General features: G+C 38.4%; 1 protein-coding gene across 1 annotated transcript in view; it reads right to left on the bottom strand.

Moving 5' to 3' along the window:
- Window positions 1-1413: 1413 nt before the first annotated feature.
- The window catches only part of RORB (RAR related orphan receptor B), a 240210-nt gene continuing 220825 nt past the window's right edge, over window positions 1414-20798 (bottom strand). The window contains exons 8-10 of the mRNA XM_027874642.1: window positions 17267-17377; window positions 14367-14479; window positions 1414-1569 (exon numbers count right to left, since the gene is read on the bottom strand). Of these exons, the coding sequence (XP_027730443.1) occupies window positions 1414-1569; window positions 14367-14479; window positions 17267-17377 (380 nt within the window). The remainder of the gene's footprint in view (window positions 1570-14366; window positions 14480-17266; window positions 17378-20798) is intronic.

Raw genomic sequence — 20798 nt, 5'->3', positions numbered from 1 at the left:
ATTTCTTTTAAGATTCTTTCATAGCAAGTCAGTTACTGCTCCACTTTTGCTATATGTGATCTGAAGGTTTTAAAGAGAAAGTGGCAGAGACAGAGAAAGACTGAGAGACAGAAACGGACTGAGAGAGAGAGAAATAGAGGCAGGGATAGAGTGAAGCCCCCAGAAATATAGAGAGTACATATATGAAAATTTAGGTTTATTGCAGCTCTCTCTTATAACTGAAAATGGTGAACCCCAAGAGCTGATTCTTTGCCTGGTACTCACTCATACTACTTTTACTTCATCTGAATAGTTCCTAGAACTAAATATTTGCACAAAATGGTTCCAACACCCCTGTGTTTCCATTGGTCACATCACTTCTTTTTTTTTAATGAGTTTGAGTTTGCTGGTGATAGCTATTCATAGCCTATATTTCTCATTTGATGCTATAATTTGCTCTGAGGAGAAATCCCTTTTGTAATTAAAGATATGGGAAAAAAGAAAAAAAAAGTTGCATTTTCTAGTGGGAAATATCCAATATTTATTGTGTTGGGTCAAAAACTTTTCCAGCCACAAGTTCCCATAATATTACCTGTTGCCTGATTCTTAGAACAGGAAAAAAAAAAAGTTATACTTTCCATTTGAACCCTCCAGACAAGGCTTTTGTACCATGGCTACAAATAGAGCTGTTAGTATAGAGGCTGTCTATTGCATCCACTACTTTTTGTACATGGATTTCAGAACATTGATGCCATCCTGCCATTGGCTATGGATAGCTAAAATCTGGTTGGCAAAGCAAAAATCCAGATTACCCAACATAAAGCTAACGTTACACAGAGGGTAAATAATACAAGAAAGCCTGACTGAACATCCTTTGCAAGTAGGCATGGGATTTTAAGCCACAGTATATGTGCATGTATAAGTAATAATCATATATAATATATTCACATATTATATACTTATTACATACATGCACAGCACTTTCCAAGACAGCTACAAATTTCCACATGCAATTAACTATCTAAAAACATAGAAATAGGTAAGTCTAATAAGTGGAATTTTCTTAAATTATATCTGAACAATAAACAGCAAGAGAAATAATGTAAGGTACCGCTCTGTTCTCATTTTTTTTTATCTACAATAAAATTCTATGAACAGTTGTCTCCCAAAACTTACCCCAATAAAATTAAAAAAAGATAACACCCAGTGTCCTATATTTGTATATTTATGGTCAGTTCCAAAAAAAAAAAAAAAAGAGCCCCACTCAGGTGCATATTTACATTCTTCAAACTGTAGCGGTGAAAAATAATTCTATTAAGTGCAGGACATTCCTAGTGTTGCAGTAGTGACATTTTTCATAAGTCTTCATGAGCTCATTGCTTTTGCCTTAAGAGTGATGCATTCCAGAACCACATGACAGCTCTGTGCTCCCCTTCATTTGCAGACTGTGGCACAATCAGGGTTGAAAAGCTCCTTATATAATGGAGGAAACAGTGTGTTCACTATATCGGGATGAGATTGCTTAAATACCTGCAGTTTCTCTCCGTGCAAGTTGCAAACTGCAGTGATAGTCGGTATCTTGGCTATTAACTGTATAAGGAAATAGAAAAAGAAAGAAAAATGAAAGAATTAGTTTTAAAAGTTGGTCATTATCTTCTTTTCTGAGTCATTGTCTGCAGTCTGAGTCTTTCCACAGTGGCACCGAATGAAACCAAATCATTGGGGTTAAAGGTGTAGGGTGGAGTAGAGCAGACCCCAGAAAGAAGAAAGCCAACTTCATGTGTCAAGCCAACAAGGGCTTACTATGTGCTAGGCACTTTGCTAAATGCTGGGATATAAAGAAAGGCAAAAAACATTCCCTGCTCTCAAGGAGGTCACAGTCTAATGAAGGAGACAAGTAATCATGACCAAAAAAAAACCAAAACCAAAACCAAAACCAAAACCAAAACCCACCAAAATATAAACAGGATAAATTGGAGCTAATCTTAGAGGAAAGGTACTAGCATGAAGGGGGATTGGGAAATGCTTCTTGTAGAAGGTAGAATTTTAGCTGAGATCTGAAAGAAGACAGGAAATTCAGGAGGTGGAGATGAGGAAGGAGAGTTCATGTTGGGGACAATCAGTGAAAAAACATGCAATAGAGAGATGGATTGTCTCATATGAGGGACAGCTCAAAGTACTCTGGTTAAAAGTTTTGGGGAGGGGAGCAGCTAGGTGTTGCAGTTGGTAGAGCACCTGCCTGCCCTAGAGTACATACAACACTCACTAGCTGTGTGACTCTGGGCAAGTCACTTAACCCCAGTTGCCTCACCGGGGGAAGGGGGAGGGGGGAGGGGGAGAGGGGAGAAACTTTTGGGAGGACCTGATAATACATTTCCCAGAGACTTTATATGACACCCAAGTTTATATTTTAAAAGAGGTTCTTATAGGCTGATTTTCAGTAGAGAAGGCTTCAAACTCTGTTAAGCAGTATCCGAAGGTTTATCAGAACTGCTTTACTGTCAAGCAAATTTTTCTAATGGAATGTAGGTAGACTGTCCCAAAAAGACAAATGATATAACCTGAGTTTACATATGAGAAGGACTCTTAAGCTTTCTTTAGGTCAGTTTAGAATTAAACACATAGAGTAATGTATACAATGATAGAGTTGTTAAAAAGGACCTTCAAGCTTATCTGGTACAACACTTATTTTACAGATAAGGAAATGTAAAGACAAAGTGATATATCTAATGTCATATGGCTAGAAAGTAGTAGTCTGCAAACTCAAACCCAATTCTCTTGATTCTTAGACCACTGATTATTTCACTATATTATAGCGTCTTGTACATGCATGGGAGAATCTCTCAGGCTCTCTGAATATGGGCATATAAAAATGATAGAGAAAACTTCTCGACTTATGTATAAAGTTCTTGCTTTCCAACAAGCTTTGATTACCCACAGCGTTTTATAGATTTAGGAGACATCAAATCTTATTTTTTTTAGCCATACTTGGGACCCCTTATAGTCCAATATTGGTTTTCAAGGTTCCTATTTTGATTTTCATAATGAGATAGGAGGCAGTATTGGGTAGTGAAAGAAACAGTGGATTTTGGAGCCAGAGGACCTGGATTCAAATCTTGGGTTTGCTGTTTCCTACCTGTGTGACCTTGGACAAGTCACTTAACTTCTCTAGATCTCAATTACCTCCTCTGTAAAATGAGGATGCTGGACTAGATGGCCTCTGAGATTCTTCCTAGGCCTAAATCTATGGCTTTCAGCAACTTTAAAGATACAGCAAAATTGTTCAGTTTGTGAAAAGAGAAAACTGACACTTAAGTGTGAGCATCTCTTGGAAGAAAAAAGATGGCCACCGACTAAAATTGTCAAAAAGGCTTCCTGCAAGGTTGTTTCCTTCCTCCCTACTCCTGCCCTTACCCTTATTTGTTCACATACTTTCTTAAAGACCTTCAAAATAAAGGAGGAAATAGATAATGGAAAAGTTTTGAGTGTCAACTATGCCTGAGCTTTTTCCAACTGTGTGATATTCAGAAGTAAGAAATTTATGCTCTTTTCTTTCTTTCATCCAATAACTAATGAAATAATATTTGTTTGGCTAATGGTTTTTTAATGGCACCAAGATCATAGCTGTTGGTTTATATTAAATATATAGTTTAATTATATTGATTAATTATATTAATAATGATTAATTAATATATTTATATTAAAAAGGATACAGAATACATAGTATAACATGGGGACCCATAACTTTTTAACAAAACTACCTACACGGCTGATAGAAGCTGACATGTAAAAATAGGGTGATATTTGTCCATGAAATGGTTAAAGTTGGAAGTGAAAGCAGATGTTTCTTGCTTGCCCTATTGTTCTAAATACCTGCTGTGGCCTTTTCTTTTGCATATTGACTAAATAATACCCAATTCATGTGTAAAGGAAGAAAAATGGTGAAAATAGAGGATTACTCTGATTCTTAAAGTAGAATCACTTTGGGAAATGATGATTTAATTCCACTAACTAGTTAATGTTCCATCCTAGGAAGACTAGCAAAAGCCATTTTAGGAGAGCTTGTTCCATATCACAATTCTAGAGAGAAGTGGGTTTTGTGCATGTTGAGGTCTCAGATCACTTTTTGAAATTTTCCTTGTTTGATTTAGCAGAACTAGAACTTATTTATAAATAAGCTAAGATTTCTTATCTCACCTTCTAGGACTCAAACTCCCTAAACTTTGGATCTAGTCTTAGATATCAAGAGTGGAACTGGCCACTGTACTAAATGCAGATCTTCAGAGAGTGGGTCCCAAGCCTCAGTTGGTCTTTCCCAAGGGACAAGTTGGAAAAGCAAAATCACAATAGTGAGACTAACCCATTAGTTCTATTAATTCAACAAGGAATACCTACTTCAAGTTACTAAATCCTCTACAGAGCATTGCATTTAAATATGATCCCCTTCAAGAAGGGAGGTTGCAGAAGTCTTACTATATTTGGGCAGTCATGCCCCATGCAAAGCATTACCAATGTTGTTTCACATAATATAGGTAAATACTTTATAACCAGACTAACACAAAGTCACAAAAACTTACTATTGGTTGACCACCAATTCATATCATTGATTCTGTGGAACTAACTGTTCCTCCTTAACCTAATTTTGCCTAATGACTTGAGATGGGTATACCTGGGCAGTGAAGAGGCTGTGGGAGCAATTGAGTAATTGTAGGGTCCAATCTTACATTTAAATAGCATCTCTGAATCATGAAACTGCAAGAAAACCATGATTCTAATCACAATTTTTTACTTTTAAAAATATTTTTTATTCTGACTTTAAATATCACAAAAGAGCATTTCCATATATATAGAATAGAAAAAGAAGATTGTATATGAAAGTATGAATCTCTATTCCATATTGCTTATTAAAAAAAAGAAACTACATAAGAATCTCAGGTTACTTTCAAAACCATCCTGCTTGTCTATTCTTTCAATTTGAATGATTAAAAAAAGTTTTATCGGTGCTTTTTTTTTCACTGCCATTCCCAAACACAATCCACCCCACCCCTCACCACTATTAGAAACTTTCTTTTGAAAAAAGAAATATAGTTATCAAAAACAAACTAACACATTGGCCCTGTTATTCTCCTCTTGTCACCACCTCCCTATAGAGAGGAAGGAAGCATGTTCTATTGTTAGTCCTCTGGACTATGTATTATCTAAACTTGGACATTACATGGATCTCAGTTCTGATCTTCTTTAGTGTTGTTTTCACTTACATTATTAGTTATTGTGAATATTGTTTTGGGCGGTATGTAATTCACTTGCAAAATACTCACTGGGATAGTTTTTAAGGTTTCTATGGGTCAGTTCATATAGGGAGGTCTTGTAAGTTCATGGGAAAAGGTAATATAATTAGTTCTTGGTTTAAATAAACATGGGAAAAGCAGAATCATGAATTTCTAGTTTTCCCACATTGATTCAAATGAGTAACTGATTTTATTAACCAGTGATTTGATGAAGCATGATCCATTCTACTACTATTTATAAAGCATTTTAACTCCTTTGGCATAGAGTAATATATTAGCATATTTTGACCCAGTGATGAATTTATAGGAAATCAATATGTTTAGAATGAGGGTTGGTATTTTATTTCTGTTGTTGATTGTTGGCACTTGCAAAATTGATAATAACCTATTTTTTAAAAAGTAAATGCAGATTCTCCTTATTTTATGTGAAAAGCCAGGGCCTAAGATGATGCTCATTCTCCACTTCAAGCTCCCCCTTCTTTTGGTATGGCTCCAAGCCATCTGCACTGCTTGCCTACAAAAGGGACCTGATGCTGATGATACAACTCCTTTTGAATTTTCCATGAGAGCAAATAATAAATGAGAAGAAAATCCCTCTATAAGCCCACGTGTTATGGACTTGGTAGTTTTAAAAGCCTCTAATAAGCTGTTGAAATAGAGGCTGCAATGGGAGAATGCAAAGTTCAGTATCAGTCTTGAGAAACAATACTGCAGGATGCCTCTCAGAAACAGCAGCATCTTCTGTCAGGGCCCAGAAGGGTCTACTGAAGGAAGCAGCAGGCAGTCACTTATTGCTCATTAATATTATGTAGTACAGCAGGGAGATGTGCATTTCAAAGGGAGGCCAAAAGCAGCCTTAGCAGCACTTAATGGCGCAACAACTTTTCTGACAACTGGGGAGGTGATTCAGATGCACTCAGAGAAGGGGGGGGTTGGGATTGGGGGTTCCAAAATCTAAGGAAATTCCTTCACTTTTGAAATAATCACACTATCAAGACCACAAAGAGAGCCATTTTAAGTTTGCTTCATTCGTACAAGTATTCTCTTACAACAATGAAGCTTTAGTTATAGCTACAGGGGTTGTCAATAAGGAAAACAATTTTTTTTTGAGGAATGAGAATATTACTTTGCTCGTCCCTAGGAAGTGTTTTCTGGGAAAATTAATAATTTTTGAACCTTGAAACAATAGGAAACCAGACCAGCTGTTATAACTGAGGTGGAAAGAATGGAAGCGGGAGCTAATGAAGGTTCACAAGGGGCATCTAGAATGTCAGGGTGTCTCACCCTTACCCTCATCCCCACCACACGACGAGTATGTAGCTAAGGTATGATCAAAGCTTCAGAGACAATAAGTAGGCTGGCAGGAGCTGGGGGGACCTCCTAGGCCATCAAGTTCAACCTCCTCGTTCTACAAATGATTTCCAGAAGGTTTCATGTCGCACCCAAGGTCATACAGCCACTCAGGGCCTGATTCAGGATTTGAAAACATGTGCTTTGTTTTCCTGCGTGGATCCTAATGGAAGTATGTCTCTTTCTGACTTGGACCTTTTTACCTCTTCTTAGGTCACCTGGTGGCACTCTGTTCCTAGGGGTTGATAGTATCAATGCTGAATTTAATGTGGACATGGGACTTACTTATCCCATTGCAGTTCTGAACTCTTAATATCATGAAATCTACCTTAAGCTCCCTTAGTAACTGGGATTACAGATATCCACCACTATACCTAATTATCACTTGCCACTGTTGACCACATCATACTCCTTGAAACTCTATTTTCCCATGGCTTTGGTGACACTGATCTATCTGGTTTGCCTCCTGTGCTTCTAACCACCCCTCTTTGTCTTTTCAACTTGTTTCTCCTTTCATTAATGTGGGTATCCCCTGAAGGTTTTCTCTTTGACTATCTTTTCTTTCTCTATGTCTCCTTTCTCAGAGACCTCATCTACTCTGAGAGCTTTAACAACCACCTCTATGAAGATGGGTCCCAAGATATTTCCAACCCTGACCTCTTTCTAGAGTCTAGAATTTACAACTCCTTGTTGGATATGTAAACTTGCATATTCCTCTGTTATCTCAAACCAGCTTCTTTTCCTGATGTGTTTATTCCTATTAATAGTACCACTATTTCTCTATGTCCAAGCTGTGTAATCACCTTTAACTCTTCATTCTTCCTTGCCCTTTATATTCCATCAGTCACAAAATCTTCCAATAGATTGGAAGGCATTGTTTTGTTTTTGTCTTTGTATCTCCGGCCCATAGCACAGTACCTGACACATGGAGGTTCAGTAGAAGGTAGTAAGTAGAAGATGTGTTATTTGAAACCATGTGCTTTGACTCCCCACATGGATAATGACAGAAAATATTAACATGGGTGGGCAGCTAGGTGGCACAGTGAGTGGTTAGAGCACTGGGCTTCAAATTGGGAAGACTTATCTTCATGAGTTCTAATTTGGCCTCAGACACTTACTAACTGTGTGATCCTGCTGGTCAAGTCACTTAACCGTATTTGCCTCAATTTCCTCATTTGTGAAATGAGCTGGAGAAGGAAATGGCAAACCACTTCAGGATCGCTGCTAAGAAAACCCCTCAAAATGGGGTCACAAAGAGTCAGGCATTACAAACGACTAAATAACAACATTAACATGGGTATTGTATATCTGGTTCATTTGCCCTCCTTGTTGAATTGTTGAACTGAATCCTACTGATCAATTCTCTATAATCTCTTGGTCTTTCATCCCTCCTTTCCTATTCCAACTTCTAGAAACCTCATTTAAGTTTTTATTACACTATTCTTGAATCTTGCAATAGCTTTCCCTCTAGCTTTCCCCCTTATCCTGACACAAGAATATCCTTCCCCCCTAAAATTTTTATCATGTTATTCTTCTCTTCAAAAATCATTAGTGCTTTCCTGCTGTCTACTGAGTAAAGTATAGCTTCCTTAGCTGTGGATTTGGGGATTTCTCTAATCAATCCAAAAGCATTTATTAAATATCTACTATGTGCCAGGCACAATTTAGCCCCAACCTACCTTATAGGCTTATCTTCCATTTCACTTTGGGTTTAGCCAAACAGATCAGTCTTGCATCTCCTGAACATATTTCATGCTTTCTAACCTCTGGGCCTTTCCATTGCTGTTCTCTCTGTCTGGAATGTTTCCTCCTCAAAACCTTACCCATTCCTCAAGATTCAGCTCAAATGCTAACTCCTTTATGAAATAGTCACCAATTTTATCCTACCTGGAAGTTATCTTTCCTGAACTCTTATAGCACCCCTCATCCGTATCACAGATCACAATGATGGGAATGAATGCGTGACCCAGATTATCGAAACAGTATCATATACTGCCTTTCATTTTAGTTACTTGTGTATAAAGCTTGTCTTTTTTCAGTAAGCTTGAAACACAAAACAAAACAAAACAAAACAAAAGAAACCTCAGGCATATTTGTATAACCACAGTACCCAGCATGGTGGCTTACATGTGGCAGAGGCTTAATACATATTTACTGAGTAAGTGAATGAAGGTGGTAAATAAGGATATTACTCCTCATCTCACCTTGGGAAAGACAGAAGTTCTCTGGGTCACAATTTCCTCATGTGTAAAATGAGGAAATTTGGCTAGATAATGTCTCATCTCTCTAAGTGCTAAATCTATGTCCCATGATATAATTGAACTCTACTTTTGAACAGGCTTGAAGCACGAACTCTAAGTTGAGTACTGGATTCTAGTTTTAACTCTGCCACAAAGTTGTCAGACTTTGTATGATCCACTTTGGATATCAGTTTCCTCCTGAGTTTAGAAAAGGAGTTACAATAGATGATCTGCAATGTCTTTTCAGCTCTAAATCCACATTCTTACCATCTATCCAGAGTTAGGATTTTATGTATAATTAATTACTAGAACATCAAATCAATGGGCCTCAGTTTCTTTACTTGCAAAATGGGAGGGTTGACTAGCTATATTTTTTTGAGACTTGATCTCCTTATCTCCCCCAGGCTCGGGGAGCAGTCACTCACAGGCCTGATTCCACTGCTGACTGGCACAGATTCTTTGACCTGCTCTGTTCCCAGACTAGGCTGGTTTGCCTTTCCTTAGGTAGCTGGGTGGCCTTCCACTCTTAAAGATTCACCATATTGGTGCCAGACTTAGTGTAGACGTTGATCAGCTTAACCTGCTGCAGCTCATAACTCCAGAGTTCAAGACTTAACCTCCCCAAGGCAGAGATTATTGGCATATATCCACCAGGCCTGGATGACTATCTAATTTTTAAGACCCCTTTTAGCTCTGATATCCTAAATAAGAACAAAGTACAGGATTAGAAAATCTTGAGCTACAACTGTGCATCTATTGCTACAACATTGGCACAACTGGGCAGGTTTCTCTTCTGTCCTCCTAAACTATTCCGCCTCCTGCAATCCTTCCTCTCTTTCTATTTTAGGACAGGAAGAAGGGGATTTACACTCTCCTTTACTAATGAAAAATTGAGCCTTGAGAAAAGACTCATCAGTGATACGAGTATTCATACCTGTCTTTTTTTTTCTTTGTTGCTTACAAACATAGGTCTCACACTCAATTTAAATTCCAGGGCACAAAAAGGATACTTGGGAGTCTTTAGGCCCTTCATATTCTGATCTCCCAGGAAGGAAGCAACTCAAAGTGAACCACAATTGTTTCAAAAGAAAGGTTAGTGAGAATAATGAATACTCCCTGGACACAGGTTCTTTTGATGCTCTATTTTGTGATTTTGGGACCCAGAACAACATAAACCAGATGACTTTATTTTAGGTCATGTTATTTCAAGTCTATGACTCAGGCAAATTTTAGACTCTTCATTCTCTTTCTGTAACAGATAACATATCCAAAGAATCCTTAAAACAATCACATTGAGCACATAATTGATGAACCTATAATAAATAGGGTAGAGAGGGAGATATTTATTTCCCTTACAGAATTATAGAAGTTTAGAGGTGGAAGCAACCTAAATCTAAAAGGCCATTTATTTCAATCTCCTTAATTTTACAGAAGAGGAAACTCAGCTGCAGAGAGGGAAAGTGATTTTCCCAAGGTCACACAGCAGCAGATGTGGAACTAAAATCCAGGACTCCTGACTTTCAGTTCAGTTCTCTCCTGGATCCACTTAGAGGCGGACCTTTTCAAAGATGGCAGAGGTCAGGAAAAATGCATACTGAAAATTATGGAAGGAAAATTTTCCATCATTGGGGAGAAAATAAGGATTACTTAGAAGAACCAAGTGAAGATGCTGGATTTCCTGTGGGCATTCTTTTCTTGTAAGGATCTCTTCATAATAAGGTGACTTCCCAGGACTTCTATTTTAAGGACACAGAGACCATTAACTTTGAAACTAACCTTGGATCAACAGAGTATCCTGAGTCAAAGGTCGACCAAATCTTTCAGAGTCTGTTACTGAAGAATAAGCCTTGTAGCCAAATTCAACTCTCTCACTTTACATTTACACCTGACAAATGCATAGGATCATAGATTTATATCTAGAAATGGATTTTCAGGTCATCTTGTTAAGTTCCCTTATTTTGAAGATGAGGAAACTGAGGGACAGGGATATTAAATGATTTGCTCTGTTTCACACTAATAATGAGAAGAGCTAGAATTCAAAACCAGATCTTCTGAAAACAATCAGTGCTATTTCCATTATATCATTGCTCTTTCCTAGTATGTGTCCTGCCTAACCAAGGCTGGGAGATAGATAGATCCCATCCTCTGGTGTCACTGCTTTAAGAGTTTTTGTTTTTTTTTTTTTGTTAAAGGCCATCAATATCCTTATCAGTTTCCTCCTGTGTTTCGAAAAGGAGTTGAAATAGATGATGTCCAATGTCTTTTCAACTCTAAATCCATGTTCTTACCATCTATCCAGATTAGGATTCTATGTCTAATCTATTACAAGAACATCAACTCAATGGGCCTCAGTTTCTTTACTTGCAAAATAAGAGTTTGGACAGACAGCAATAACTGTCAATGCAATAGGAATAGTGATGTTGGGTCACCGGTTCATTTCTCCAATGAAGCCACATCATATAATGAATAACTGGAATGCTTTTTCATCCTCATTACAGCCTCCAACCACTCCTTTGCTCAGTTCTTTCTCAGGCTGTTTCATTACCTAAGCATTGGCTACACTCTTCTCTATCTCTGTCCTTAGTGAATTATTTCAATTCTACTCTGCTCTCTAGACTCATATCTTTTGCCCCCTTGTCCTAATAGTGATCATACTGGGTAGCCTAGGTGGTAAAGTGGGAAAAAGATCTGGGCCTAGAGTCAGGAAGACCTGAGTCCAAATCCAGACTCAAACACTTACTAGCTGTGTGTGACTTAACTTCTGTTTGTCTCTGTTTTCTCATCTGTAAGATGGAGATGATAATAGCACCCACTTCCCAGGATTGTTGTGAGGATCAAATGAGACAACTGTAAAGTGCTTAGCATAGTTCTTGGAACATAGTAGGAGCTATGTAAATACTATTATTATTATTATTATTATCCTGCCCTGTAAAACCCCAACCTTGGATTACTCTCACCATCTGCGACCTCTGTCAGAAATTGGAATGTCTTGTCCAAAGATCAGAAAGGAGGCCAGTCTCTGGATCATAGAATATGTGAAGGTGTGAAGGGCTTTGAATGCTAAACAGAAGAATTTATATTTGATCCTAGAGGTAACAGGGAGTCACTGGAGTTTAATTGATTAGGAGAGCAACATGGTCAGATTTGTACTTTAGGAAAATTGAATGAGAAGAGTCTTAAGGAAGAGAATTAGAACGTTATCATAACAGTTTAGAAGAAAGGTAATGAGGGCTTGAACTGGGATTACGGCTGTGAGTGAAGAGAAGGGGACATATATGAGTGATATTGTAAAGGCAGAAATGACAAGATTTAGCAACAGGTTGCATTTTTGTGGGGTGAGGGTAAGTGAGGAGTTGAGTATGACACCGAGGTTGCAAGCTTCGGGGACTGGGATAAGGGTGGAGCCCCTGAGAGAAAACAGCTTCGCAAGACTTAAGGACTCCAGTCAAAGTAATGGCTACTGGTGACTCCGGTAGACCCACAATAAAAAATGCTACTCACCTCCTCACAGAGAGGTGATAGACTCAGAGTGAATACCGAGGCATATATTTTTCAGACAGGGCTAAAATAGGAATTCATTTTGCTTAATTATGAATAGTTATAGAAAGATTTTGTTTTACTTTTTTTTCTCCCAGTGAGAGGGGAGTATGAAAGAGAAAAAATAGATTTTTGTTCATTGAAAAAATAAAATAAAATTCAAAACTCCTGACATTACATTTTTACTGGCTTTCCCCTATGCCTGTAATTCTCTTCCTCCTCATCTCCTTCTTTGGCTTCCTTCAAGTTCCATTTAAAATCCCACCTTTTACAAGAAGCCTTTATTGATCTCTCTTAATGTTAGTGCTTTCTTTCTGTTGATTATCTCCAGTTTATCCTGTATAGCATTTGTACATAGTTCTCATCTCTCTCCTTTTAAATGGTGCTTTCTTTGAGAGGAAGAACTATATTTTGCTTTTCTTTGTATCTCAAGCAGGTAGAACAGTGCCTGGCATATAGTAAGTGTTTAATAAATGCTTGTTGACTTGAGTCCTGTGGAGTTTGTTATAATGGCATTTTGCTTATATATGCAAATGTACAATATGCAAATTCTACATGAATGTACAGATTTTGCCTGTAGCACTTAAATCTCCACCCCCTTTTTTTATACAAAGGAAATCAAGAGCTGGAGCTAATGCTGAGTAAGAGAGTTTTAATGATGAAAAATAAGGTAAAGAAGTTGTCTCAGATTCAGATAAGCTGGAGGTTTATTTTTCAATTTTTTTCTTTTTATATCCACATAAAGTAATGCCATGTACTAAAAAAAAAAGAATATAAAAAGAGATATTGGATCTACTGTTCTTTCCAATTTAAATTCTAAAACAACTATTTTTTGGGGGGAGAGGGGGATCATTTGTTCTGAAAATAACCTTCTCAAAGTGGTTGCAAGATTGCCTCTATTTAACAGGGCAAATCCAGGAAGCCTATATTATATATTGTGTTATGTTATATGTATATATAAAAAGTCCTTGTGATACCATATTACTACATTATTCTTAAATCTTTCTGAGATAGGGTATTCTACAGTTTTCTCTGGAAATATTCAACTAGATTCTTAACATTGAAAAGCACCATAGAGAGCAACTTGTCCAGTCTCCTACCCAGTGCAGAAATCCTTTTCAAAATATTCCTTATAGATAACCATCTGCTTGGACATTTCCAGTGATGTGAAGTTCATTTCCTGAAGAAGCTACCTATTCCAAGGCTAGACAGCTCTAGGAATTAAAGCCCTTCTTTAGCCTAAATTCATATCCCGTCACTTCCCGACCACTGGTCTTGGTTTTGTACATTTGGAAAATACAGAACAAGTCTCTTCCTCTTTCACATACTAGCTCTTAACAATTAGGCATTGAGAGGGGAATCAGAAGGTTTGGGTTCAAAGTTATCTGCAGTGATCCTGGGCATCCTTTACCCCTTTCAACCTTAATATCCTTATCTGTAAAATGAGGCAATAGGACTCGATGACCTCTAAGATCTCTTCTAGCCCCATGAAGAGGGTTGAACTAGACAGCCAAAGTCCCATTCAGCTCTATGTGTACATCTACGAGCCGACATCTCTCCTTATTTTTTTCTTCTACTAGTTAAAAATCCCCCGTTCCTTTAACCATTCTTCCCATCATAGACTTCTCAGATTCTTCAGCTTCCTGGTCATGGTCTAGTTTGTCTCTGGCTGTAAATCTATTTGCATATAGGAACATAGATTTGGAGCTGGCAGAGACATGGCATCTAATTCAATGCCCTCATTTTACAGAGGAAGATTAATCCCAAGGAAGGTTAAGTGATTTGTTCAAAGTCATGCAGACAGTGTTAGAAGCTAGATTTCAGCTCTAGAAGAGGTCCTCTGACTCTGAAGCCAGTGCTCTTTCCATTCCCTCTAATCTGTTGTAGCTTTTAAATACTTAGTAATTGTTGAGAATTCTCTCCTTACCCCATAGTGAGCAATCTCTTGTTGCACAGTGATCTGTGGTCTTACCTTTGCCAAAGTCTCATCATCGAGGTGATTCTTCTGAATCACATGCTGAAGGGCGAAATAAATCTTCTCCTGAAGCTTCTGGACTTTCCGAGGTTCTATCAGCCAGGCTCGGTCTAACAAAGAAAAGAAAGGAAGCGTTAAAGATGGAGGCCAGAAAAAAAAAAAGGCTCTGATATAATTTACCATCAATGAAGATAAATCCCATATTTCAAGTCCCACAACAGGCCACTTGTAAAGCTGCTTCTGAGGCCAACTTTCCAAATTTGCAATAAATGACACAGGAAATCATGGTTTAATGAAAAACGTGCTGGTTTCAGAACTTCTTAATGTCTTTTTATTCTTAATCACACATTATATCTCTCTCTCTCTCTCCTGACAGGAATCTAGCCTTGGTTCCTGTAATGCAAAGTGGAAATGAATAATCTGTCTGGGAGGGAAAAAAAATGCTTTGTGGCAGAATAGCCTTGATATTCGGGAAGGCTTGTCCCTGCCACACACTTACGCTTTCTTATCAAGTATTGAAAGGAAGCTATTTTATGCTTTGTATAGGATTAATATAAGCTGATCGCTGTGCATTCTCTCTGTAGACCCATTCCCCCCCCCCACCCCCCTTTATTGCTAGGCTTTGTTAGGTGTCTGTGGTGATGATGGGAAATTACAGTACTTATCTTCTAGATACTTCATATAAAACAATGTGCTGGGAGGCAGTATGGTGGACTAGCCTCAAATTGGAGCTGACCATCCATAGCCCTAGGAATATAAACTAGCTTTACTGACGAGTCAGTATGAATCTCCAAATGCTGAATAGATACCCATGGAAAAGAACCTGGGCATAATACTCCTGAATCCAGTTCAAGTAAGGTGAGCAACTTGATTCTGTAATTCTAGAAGAAACAATGACAACTTTACCCAACAGTTAAGCAAACCCTTACGTAAGTGAACACAAAAGACCTCAGTGACTATTGTCATTCAATTTAAATTTAGTCTCTCTCCCCCTCCCTTCCCAGAGCTGTCTGGAATGAAACAGTTGGCCACTATTGTGGGGTAGTCTTGGGAAGAGTGGAGACTGGCATGAGAGAAGGCCCACTGGGGCTCAGGCTTCTGCCTGGTGGGAGGGCTACTGGTACCTGTTATTCTCCTTATCCTGTTGAAAAGGTGGCTACGTGCCAGCACAGTCACAATGTTAAAAGGGTGACTGAAGGTTATTGATGTGGGGCTGTTGGCAGGGGTGGAAAAATTCCATAAAAGTAGACAGGGCAAAATCCTATGATATCACAGGCAGTTAGGTGGTAAAGTGTAACTTGGCATCAGGAAAACCTGAGTTTGAATCCAGCTTCAGACATAGTAACTGTGTGATCCTGAATGAGTCACTTAACCTCTTGTACCCTCAATTTCCTCATTTGTAAGATGGGGATGATAATATCACCTGCCTGCCAGGGTTATTGAGAAGATCAAATAAGCTAATATGTATAAAGTGCTTTGCAAATCTTAAATCACTTTATAAATGTAAGCTTTTACTATGATCATATCAAGCCAGGAAGAAATTTTTTGGGTGGTGTTTGGAGGATGGGAGGGGGATACAGAGGAAGAGAAAACTACGCATGGAAGATAAGCAAAATTGGAAAGCTGGCTTATCGTTTACCTGGAAAAAGTTCAGATAAATGTTTTCCAGGGTAGTTCTTCCCTGGTTGTCAAACAACTGAGATCTTATTGACTACACACACAGTCCTCTTTATCTGCAGCAAAGCAGGCCATGGTGGGAGCCAGGGATTCATTTGCTTTCACATTTAGGTTCAGGATTACCCATGAATAAGGTGTGTGAGAAATTTGGTGAAATCATGTTTAAGAGTCTGATGTTAACTCTTTATTGACATGGGCCCCTTTGATAAAAGAAAATGGGGGAAAGTTTCTTATTCAGATTTTTTTTTTGGGCAGAGAACTTAGTGAAACTTTTTCTCTCTCAGCCACTGACCCATAGCTTTAGATTTCATCATTTTGAAAACCATATTCCATGGAAGCAAGCAAATTTCATGAAAATCACCAAATAAAAGAGAGAGAAAGAATAACAGAAGGGAAATTACACAGGCTGTCATTACTGCTGGGAATAGTTAGTGGTATCTGTTCGTCTGTGTAGACATTTTTAAAAGATCATCACACGTCCATGTCTGATGAACTGTGTGAAGTAAAGGGATATCCCCAACACTTTCTTTATTTCAGACAAAGCCTTATAAGAGAACAGTCCTGGCCTCAGAAGGATAACTGTTCACCCAGGGTGAAGTGCTCAAAACCCACGAACGCTTTATTAGAAAGAGCAAGGCCTCCAAAACAAGACCTTCCTCAAGAAACCTTGAGACTGGCATTCTTGGTTAAAATAGCGAGTGTAACAGTGCCATCTGTTCTGGTCTAATTTCAGAACCAAAAAACAAAAAACAAAACATCTTCTAGAACCATAGAAGAAGGTGAGAACTTGTTAGGGAGGAAGGAAGGAAGGAAGGGAAGAAGAAAGGAAGGAAGGAAGGAAAAAAGGAAGGGAAGGAATGAGGAAGGAAAGAGAGAGAAGGACAGAGAGACAGACAGAAACAAGCAAGAAAGAGATGAAATAGAGGCAGAACAAAGTCAGAGAGAGAGAGAGAGACAGAGAAACAGATAGATGGATAGATAGATAAATAGAGACAGGGACAGGGATAGAGAGGGTACAGGAAGAAAGAAATAGCATCAATGAAAAATGGAATTGATGCACTCAATCCTTGAGACCTCTGAAGAAAAGAAGGTCTGATTCTTCCTAAGAGGGTCTTGAAAGAGATCAGCTAAAGTAGGGCTATTCATTTTTTTACAGTGATAAAGAGAAAAGTAGAAGGTGAAGAAGAAGAGAATGAGAGTTCACATGCAGCCCTCCCTACCTGGAGATATCAGCACAGCAGATGAGAACAAGGCAATCTCTTCCTCGGTCAGCTGCAAGGAGCACAAATTCTTTGCAAAGTCGAATGCTTCATTCACCAGGTCATCAGAACCTAGAAAAGGACAAGAACAATTTATTGAATAACACTGGAACTAAATGAGACAAGAGTCAAGAAAAGCTGATTTCTTTATAGTTACTTAAGGGCTTGTATCCTGGCCACCCTTAGAACTATCTGAAACCCTGTTTTCAACCAAGAGACGTAAGAGTACTTACAAGAAAGAGAAACTCAGTCTTAGCAGCTAAGTGGTACAGCTATATGGTGTATGAAGTCAGCAAGTCCTGAGTTCAAATTCAGACTCAGACACTTACTAGGAGGTTGACCTTTGGGCAAGTTATTTCACCTCTGTTTGCCTCAGTTTCCTCATCTGTGGAAGGGGGATAATAATAGCACCTACTTCCCAGGGTTTTGATGAGGATCAAACAAGATAATAATTGTAAAGTACTTAGCATGGTATCTGGCACATAGAAAGTGCTATATAAAAATTAGCTATTATTTATTCTTATGAGTTCAAATCCAGATTCAGACACCAGCTAGGTGACCTTTGGGCAAGTAACTTAACCTCTCTTTGCCTTAGTTTCATCATTTGTAAAAGAGGGAGTCATAATAGCAGCTACCTTCCAAGGTTGATGTTAAGTTTAAAATAATGTATTTTGTGAAATACTTAGCACAATACCTGGCATGTAGCAGGTATGATATAAATGAGCTATTATTATTATTTTATTATTAGAAGCAGCAGTCTTATGGGTCAGACAGAGTCTAGAAGAGCAGAAGGCTGACTAAATCCTTTTGGAATTGAACCAGGGGATGTAGGGCATCTGGGTACTCCATGCCAGTGGCATCAAACTCAAATAGAAACAGATCCCTGCAGGCTGCATATGATCTTAGAAAACTACCACCTACCATTATGTTATGTTGTATTTTTATTTGGTTAAAAATTTCCCAATTTCATTTTAACCTGGTTCAGATAGGACTCAAGGTTTTACCAGCCTCTAGAAGCTTGATGGTGGAGTTTGACACTTCGGTTCTATATCAAGGGGGAAAAAAATCATTAAATCATAGAATTTCAGAGTTGGATGGGAACTCAGTGATCATCTAGTCCAACTCATAAGCCAAATGGAATTCTTGCTCCAACAGGCCTAACAAAAGGTCCACTGGCCTCTCCTTGGAAATGTCCAATGGGAGAATACATGCTTATTGAGGTTATGGAAAGCTCTAATTGTTAGGAAACTTTTCTGACATAAACTAGTCTTTATTTCTTTGCAGTTTCCAATGGTCGCCTCTACTTCTGTCTACTGGGACCATGAAGAACAGGTGTAAGCTCTCTTTCTATAGCACCCATTCAAATTCCTGAAGACAATTGATCATATGTGCCCTTAGTTTTCTCTTTTCTGGGTTAAAGATTCTCAGTTCCTTTAACCAGTTCAGGTGGCAGGGGTTCAAGGCCATGCTTTCCTGTGGGTGCTCTTCAGCTTTTGACATTCCTACTAAATTGTGGTGGCAAAAAAGTGAAAGGGTTGGACTAGTTGTTTTCCATGATTCCTTCCAGCTCTAAAATCTCCTGCAATTAGATTTTGATCTGAGTCACTCTCTGGAAAATTACTTGGTGGACTGGAGCTATCTTAGGATTATTCTTTAAGAAAAGGAGACACAGAGAAAACTAAAGGCATTGAAGATAATAATTATAAAGTGCTTAGCATGGTACCTGGCACATAAAAAGCGCTATATAAATATTAGTTATTATTTATTCTTATGAGTTCAAATCCAGATTCAGCCACCAGCTAGGTGACCTTTGGGGAAGTAACTTAACCTCTGTTTGCTTTAGTTTCATCATTTGTAAAAGGGGAGTCATAATAGCAACCACCTTCCAGGGTTGATGTTAAGTTCAAAATAATGTATTTTGTAAAATGATTAGCACAATACCAATAGCAGCTAGGTGAAAGTAACAGTGCACCGACTTAGAATGAGGAAACCCTGAGTTTGAATTCTACCTCAAAATTTACCAGCTGTGTGATCTCAGGGCAAGTAACAGCCTCTTTCAGCATCATCTATAAAATGGGTAGAACAGGAACTTTTTCACAGGGTTTTTGTGAGACTCAGATGGGATAATATTTTGCTAACCTTAAAGCATTATATAAATGCTAGTTGTTATCATTATAGTCAATTAGCAATCCTATAGCTATCCCAAGTTAATTTTTATTTTATGAGGCTGGAAATCTTCCACAGATGTTTCTCAAGTCTTTCTTGAAAACTAAACCTTGGAGACAAAGTAGACGGACATGTATCAACTGCATGAAAGGAATAGTGCCAACCTTGACCTAATTGCTGCCAGTCGACTAGATCAGCTAACAGCATGGGCAAGGCAAAGTGGTGTTCTGCTTTGGCATTTAAGGGCAAGATATGGAGCAGATGAAACCAAGGACCTTGGAAACTTCCTGGCAGCAATCCAGGTTTGCTAATGCTCTTTGATCATGCTTGGGTGCCCGAGTGGGTTGATAGAGATGATGAAACAATTCTAATCAGACAGAGTTCCACCAGAGTAGAGGTCCTCAAACTCTTATGATCTATAAACCAGGATCATAGGGTAATAGGTCATCATAGGTGAAGAATATATAGTTGAGAAATTTAGAGTTTGAAGGAATCTTTTTTTTTTTGGGGGGGGGGGCTAGGCAATGGGGTTAAGTGACTTGCCCAGGGTCACACAGCTAGTAAGTGTTGTGTCTGAGGCCGGATTTGAACTCAGATCCTCCTGAATCCAGGGCTGGTGCTCTATCCACTGTGCCACCTAGCTGCCCCAAGTTGGAAGGAATCTTAAAGATTATCTAGTTCAACCTTCTTATTTTATGGATAAGGAAACTAAGGGGGAAAAGAATGGGGAAAGGAAGAAAAGAGAAAGAAAAGGAAAGGAAAAGATGGGACAGAAGGGAATAAACATTTATATAGTACTTACCACATGGCAGGCTTTATGCTAAGTGCTTTACAAATATTACCTCATTTGATGTAAGGCTCATAAAGTTTAAGGGACTGGGTCATAGAGCTTTTAAGTGTCTAAACAGGAATTAAAACTCAGGCTCTGTGACACCAAGTTCAGGGTTTTCTATTGGACCACTATTTCTAACTTTGGTATTGCAAAAGACCCAGCCTGTAGACCATCTCTTTCACCCATGCCCCCTTGCCAGGCTCAATAAGCTTGGCTATGATTGATAGATAGAATGTCACTATCTTTGATAGGGCATGGATGATGTAATGTCTAGTTTAATTAGATATCCTAACCAGGTATCATTAATTCATGCCAAGAATGAAACTTTAAGTTATGTCATCTTTTAAACATAAATGCTACCCAAGGTAGCCTGGGACCACCTGGGTACTTTGGATACATTTAGAGAACCACTGTGTAAAGCAGATGTCTTCTTTTCTTTTCTTTTTCCTTTCCTTTCCTTTCCTTTCCTTTCCTTTCCTTTCCTTTCCTTCCCTT

Source organism: Vombatus ursinus, unplaced genomic scaffold (assembly GCF_900497805.2).
Source record: "Vombatus ursinus unplaced genomic scaffold, bare-nosed wombat genome assembly UNPS02014807.1, whole genome shotgun sequence".
Taxonomy (NCBI): Eukaryota; Metazoa; Chordata; class Mammalia; order Diprotodontia; family Vombatidae; genus Vombatus; species Vombatus ursinus.
This window is presented reverse-complemented; position numbering and strand designations above follow the sequence as displayed.